We start from the raw sequence: 6,608 nt of genomic DNA on the forward strand, positions 1-6,608 counted from the left end.
AATCCGTGATGTAGATGCGCACTGTACAAGCGCACTGTATATTTGTTGCCTCGCATCCAGCTCAACAACTCGTCTGCTGCCATGGCAACTGCGGAGGAGCACCGAGCAGCGCCCGCCCGCCTGTGCAATGGCTGTCACTCGTGGCAACGGCCAATCAGAAGTTCCCATCCCCCCTCCTTCCTCCCCACTTGCAGGAGCAGCTTGAAGATGGAGGGATGGAGTGGGTGGGTTTTCGGCACCATGCATCTGCCAGTAATAGGACAGACGGGTCGTCAGTCTGCGTCCTGCTGGTCAGTGATTGGTCAAGGAGCTGCTCGTGCATTTATATAAACATGTCTGCTGGTGCGCTCCGGCTCGAGCCGAGGCTTCCAGGGCGCCCGCGCACTTCTGCATCAAACTGTACGAAAAGTCACATCATGTGTTCTGGTGTTGCGCGGCTAAATCTTTATTACTGGTAGGGAATATGCACCCAGCTGGCCGCGCGCGCGTCAGGAAACGAGGATACGCTGCTGCAAGAAACACACAGAGAGAGGGGGGAGAGAAAGAGAGAGAGAGAGAGGAAGGGGGAGAGGGGGGGACTCAGCCGCGCTTTCATCATTATAATCACCATCCTAAGTATTAGCTCTTAACATTTTGTTTTTCGGTGTTTCAGGCGAGAAGTGACAAGACTGCAGACCCCTCCTCTGCAGGGCGGAGCGTGCATTTTCATTTTCTGTGTTTTTTTTTTTCTCCCCCTTTTCTTTTTCTCTCGTTTTTATTTTTTCCTCCCCCTGTACCCTGCTCTGACACGTCTGCACTGACTGAGTGAGTGGCATTGGCACACTGTCAATCGCTCACCAGCGCTAAACATAAAACACACACAGGCAGAGAGGCTGCAGCTCATAAATTTCAGCAGGGCAAGAGATTTTTCTGCGCGTCGCCTTCTTCTTTCTTCTTCTTCTTTTTCTTTTTTTTTTTACAGCCTTGTATCCTAATTAATTTCGCCTCGCTGCTGATCTGTTTTTTTTATTTTTTTTATTTTTTTTTTTAACTGAAATCTTCCCAAATTTTTTTGGCACGTTTCATAATTTTTATATGAACATTTGGACACCTTTGTGCCACAGATATTTTTTAAATTATTGGCACCACCTGCAAGCAAGGCTGAGACTTCTCTCTTTTTTTTTTTTAATTCATTTATTAGTACAATTATTAGAATTTTATACGTTTACACATTTCAACGTTGGGATATTTCGGTGGATTTGTGGACATTTTCCAGCGGAAATCCCCTCGAAGAGCGCGAAGTAAATGAGAGACCAGCACCGAGGACCGCTCCTGTCCACGCTAACCGGGTCAAATCTGAGAGAAGAGACCGACTGGTGCCGGATTATGATGCTGCTGCTGATGAAGATGATGATGGAGCGTCTATTCTGACGAAGAAGTTTTCACAAGGAGAAGAAATATAAATCCAAGCGGCACCTTTTGGCACTTTGGACCGCGCGTAAAAACAACAGGAGGACAGCGGCAACTTGGGCACGAGATTTACGCCAAAACACCCCCATTCCTGCCATTTAGTTCATATATATATATATATATAAATATATATATAAATAATAATAAAATAGTGTTTTTTTTTTATTATTTCCCCTGTGCGCTTCTACAGTTGTTCATCCACCCAGTCTGTGCGGCACATGCTCTAGCCGGTTTCGTATATGAGTTTTTCAATTTGCGTGGCTCAGTGCACAGACTCTTTAGCGTCTACTATGGACGATCAAGCCCGGATCATGCAGTCGATCGGCGGCGTGAGTCTGGCTGGACACTCGGTGCAGGGCGGCATGCCGCTGCCGCCGCATGGCCACGACGGGACGGACGGGGACGGCAGGAAGCAGGACATCGGTGACATCCTGCATCAGATCATGACCATCACCGACCAGAGCCTGGACGAGGCGCAAGCAAAGTTGGTTGATTTATATGTTTGTTTTTATCCATAAGTTCACCCCCACCCCTCCTGAAATGTGCAGGTTTACCTGCAGATGTGGCTGGATTATAACCTCAGGATGACTTTTGTTCTCTTTCACCTCACCCAGCTTTAACTTTTGACCAAGTTGTGCACTGAGAGAACAGCAGAGTTGTATTTAAACTACCTGTTTGCTTGCATGGACCTGCGTGAAAAGTTTTGTCCTGAAATGTTCACAAAGTCTCCAGAAGAGCTGAGACATCATCCATTAAGATGCTAAACTCTTAACAGTGCAAGCACCGTTCATATAAAACATGTGTTTATGTTGTGTTGAAGAGTGGCCATTTGGAGGAAAGTGGCATGATGAGCTCACAGCAGCATGTCTGCTCTGAATGATCAGTGAACTTATTTGAGTGTTCTGTTTTGTTTTTCTAATACTGAAACAGGAAACATGGACTGAACTGTCATAGAATGAAACCAGCACTCTTCAGCGTTCTCTGCGAAATCAAAGAAAAGACAGGTAAGATCTTTCTTTCACCTGAAACGAGTCCTGATCCAAAACATTCAGAGGAAGCTTCATGCCTCACAGGGATTATTCCCCTCATGATCCCATGGCATTCAGGTTGCAGGGGACCTCTGCCCGAACAAATCAATCACCTTTTGAAATGTCTCAGTGCCAACTGGGAGCTGTTGTGTTGTGCAGCCACGTGGATTGGGGTTCCTCTGAAGATGCTCTTGTTCCTGCAGGAGCTTCTGTCGCAGCACTGCTGGTTGGAAATCACACAGAAAGAGCTCAGTCCCACATCCCTGGCACAGAACAGGACGGGGAAATCCCGTAACATATGCTTCACACAGCGACATCACACAGAATCCATGCTCTCCAACGTGACAACAATTACCACGCTTTCAAGGAGGCTATAAATCTGTCACTGGAGTGTAACTCTGCGGAGTCGCCTTGTTTTTAAAAATGTTCTTTACACGGGAACGAAACAAGAGCTTCCCGTTAGTTTATCTAAAATTAAATGCATCTAGTATTTGTTAGGATTAAGAATGTGGTCATATGTTTATGTTTATTCTATTAGCGTGCACAATAACACACATGTAATAACTAATATCACAGCCTTGAAGCTCCACAGAACAATAAAAGTTATATCTTGCAAAACTGTTCATAACGCTTAACATCTGTTCACAAGTGCATATAATTTTTAATGACATATTCCTTTTTTAAATGATTTACAGACCAAAATGAAATTTGATTATATTTACCGATTTCTTTTATGCTTAAAGCAAGAAATAAAACGTTGAGCAAAAGGTTTAAATATTTAAAGCACTGTATCAGCATCAGTTGCTGCATGTTTTTTTTTAATGGGGAACAAAAGGAGCACAGAGAAAAAAGCCCTAATGAGCAAATCATCAGATTTTCAGACCTTTGTACATTTTATGAGGAAATTAGCTTTAAGGAGATCGTAAAACTTTATGAACTTCCACAACACAGGTGGCGTCCACAGGGACAGGCGGGTGCTATAGCGGTGGTGGTGGGGTGTCTTCAGATGAGCCGAGGTGCTGTGATCACGAGCTCCTTTTGGATTTTACACAAAAGCAAGACAAAAAAAAATAATAATAATTAGAGTTGAACATAAAAACTAAAGAACGGATCACACCGAATGTCAAATCTAAAAGAAAAAAAAACCATCGCTGCAGGTTTAAAGCTGACTTCATTGAATAATAATTTCCCTGTTTTTATTTTGGAGCTGAAGTTACAACTGACAAAACGGTGCAGCCAAAATGTGCTCTGTTGAACAAGTAAAGAAAGAAATTAAGGATTTATTTGGGCATTTGTGAGAGTGTGCTCCTCGCTGCAAGTGTGTGAAAGAGACGAGACATGAGGAGAGTTTCTATAGGTGTGTGTGTGATTAACCTCCAGTTTGAAGCCCCGGCCTCCACCCGCCTCCCCCTCCGCTGACAGAGCTCAGCTGGTCCTCTGGCCTTTCTGACCGCCTGTTCTTCCAGCCTGTTCGAGACGTCCTCGGCCCTTTCGTGTCTGTTCAGACGACACACAGATCTGACTTTTAGCTGAGACGTTTCAAGCAATATCTGTGCAAAGACCTCGTGAATGATGCTCTCAAGATGATTACTGAGAATCAAAGTTGAGCTTCTTTTGTGGTTTTTGTAATCAAGGTGCGAATCAAAACTTTCTAAAGTGCTTCCCCTCCTGGTTTTATGACGTCTTAAAGACTTGGGCTGTTTTGGAGTTTATGGCACTCTTCAAATTGTTATTGTGGAGCTACAGCACATTTCTGCATTGCTAATGCCCTGGAAGTATTAATTCACTTTGATATGCTAATTAGAGAACATTATGCAAGAAATGAGATTAAGTGGCAGCATGAAGTCGTTTGCCTGTCACTAAATTGAGTGTTTTTAGCGGGAGAGCACCCCACCCCAATTTTTTTCTTTCTTTCTGGGATTTGCATTCAGATCAGCTAAATGTGATATGTGTTGTTCTTTGTCCCTCAGTGTGATTTTGGAGCGAATGTTAAAATTTGGCATATGAAATCATTCAGACCGTACCTTTCCGCCCTGCAGGCTGCAAGAGAAGACAATGAATGTATTGAGTGAGGTTTGCCCACGGTTCAGATGACTTTTGCAGTTATTCCTCTGTGCTGGGTTTGTTTTATCCTGCTGTCTACTCCCCCCTTGTCTTGCTCCTCGTGCTTGGAAGAGGGGGCTCAGCAGCAAGCGGTGGGAGCGGCAAGAATAACAAAGGTGAAAGATTACCTCCATATGGTATTTCTGACCAGGAAAAGAGAGGTTCTGTGGCAAGACTCCTCTCTGATGTGAGGTTTAATCAATAGAGAGAGATTACAGAAACTATTACAGGCTAAATCATGGAGCGCTGCAGAGAGGCTAAGCCTTCTCCACAGCTCTCTCAGCTGCAAGGCGCTTCTCCTGCTCGCGTATTGACTTGTTGTTTTCCTGACCTTTGACTCATCAGGTTCAGAAATGGGGAGGGGTTGGGGCGGAGGGGCTGGTGGTCCAGAGAGAGGGAGGGGAGTGTGGCAGATTCAGGCTGATAACTGCTGTGATCCACTGTTTGTGGCTGTGGATTAGGGAGGGAGACTGCACACACAGGTCAGGGGAACGTTGGCGTTTTGTTGCACGGCGCTTTGCGAGGCGCACTTTCACGTGCGTGCGTCCATGCAACGCCGAGGTCTGCTTAACAAAATACAGTTCAGGATGAGGCTGTAATTAATCACATGCACAGGCAGACTAAAAGCATTACCTGCAGCAAATAGAGTTAGGACTGAGGAGGTAAGCATTTTATTTATTTTTTTAATCTTTGGGGGAAAATGAATTTAAGTGTTCCCTGACAAACTCAACAAGCCTTCCTTCAGTTTATTTTAATTCAACATTAACAATAAATATGAATAATAATTATGTTTTGCCCAGAAGAATGATAGTTTTTACATTTATCTCACTGTTTTGTGGGCTTCTTTCATCCTGAAAAGCGTTAGTAGATGCATGACAGAGAACAGAAAGCCATTCAGCTGCAGAGACAATTGACTTTGGCTGCTTTTTGTCTCAGGGAGCCGCCGTGATGCGGCTGGAGAGACTAGATAGCGTTGTGCCGAATGGTTTGTGCACAGCTGGGTTCCTGACTGACTCAACGGCAGGCCCTACTGCTTCCTCCTCTATAGCACGAGAGGGACTCGGGGAAGATGTGGCTATTATCTAAGTAGCTCCCAAATACCCTCCGTTTCCCTCATCAGCGCAGATGAAAAGGAGGGGAGCAAGACAAAGAGGACAGGGAGAGAAAAACAAGAGCGTCCATATCAGTTTCATTTGCCTTGTCGCCTTGCTTCTGCACACACAGCTCCTTAAACTTTTTTTTTTTTTTTTGTTAAAATGTTTGGATGCTGCCCCCCCTTCTCCCCCCCCACACACCCCCCCCCCCCCCCCCCCCCCCCCCCCACCATCAATCGCTCGAAGCCTTTTTTGCAGGCTTTCTGCACGATCAACAGCTCATAATTGTTTTTTGCACATACGTTATGCAAATGAGCCTTTATGGCAACTGGCATAACAATTAGCATCCTCCAACAATATTTTACTAGGTTAATTGCAGAATTTCTAAATTGTACATCTGAGTTGTTAATTAGGCATGACAGAGGTGGTGAAATAGTTATCTTCAGGCGGTGGCAGCCAGCAGAGGCTGCTTTGGATGCAAAAAGGAAGGATTGATTGAAATTAGTTCGCAGCAGTCGGAGCGAGCCTTTTGGAGACTCGTTGGCCCCTCTTGATGTTTTTTTTTTTGTATTTTTTTTTTGTGGCATCTGTTTGTTGCTGAATATATAAAAAAAATAACAATAACCTGAAGCAGACAGAGAGGAGCTGGATTACAGGAGAACTCCCTGCAGAAAGCGATTGCCCGTTTGTGTCAATTTAAAGGAGTGCTTGTTGTAAATAGAGTAAACAGACGTGAATGATGCTGCTTGTCATGTTGGCGCAAGTTAGCAAGGAATTTGTTCTCATGCATCACTGGAGTTGGACTCTTGTCAAAACTGTAAAAATATTTGACCTGCCTTGCACGCTGAGGCTGTAGTTTTTATTTATTTATGCTTTTTTTACCCCCATAAGTTACTTTGCATAACTGCCACTAGTTTTAACAAGTCAATAGAAA

The 6,608-nt window shown here is 44.3% G+C and overlaps 1 protein-coding gene across 4 annotated transcripts in view; it reads left to right on the forward strand.

Moving 5' to 3' along the window:
• The first annotated feature begins 769 nt into the window (after positions 1-769).
• Positions 770-6,608, forward strand: part of pbx3b (pre-B-cell leukemia homeobox 3b) — a 64,284-nt gene continuing 58,445 nt past the window's right edge. For 3 of the 4 annotated variants that reach the window (XM_037681168.1, XM_037681166.1, XM_037681167.1), the window contains exons 1-2: positions 770-1,933; positions 2,380-2,453. In XM_037681168.1, coding sequence (XP_037537096.1) covers positions 1,689-1,933; positions 2,380-2,453 — 319 coding nt within the window. In that variant the 5' untranslated portion in view covers positions 770-1,688. Of the gene's footprint in view, positions 1,934-2,373; positions 2,454-6,608 lie in introns of all 4 variants that reach the window. The other variant, XM_037681165.1, reaches the window with a different exon arrangement.

The sequence above is a fragment of the Nematolebias whitei genome, chromosome 8 (genome assembly GCF_014905685.2).
Source record: "Nematolebias whitei isolate Nwh7 chromosome 8, NemWhi1, whole genome shotgun sequence".
NCBI lineage: Eukaryota > Metazoa > Chordata > Actinopteri > Cyprinodontiformes > Rivulidae > Nematolebias > Nematolebias whitei.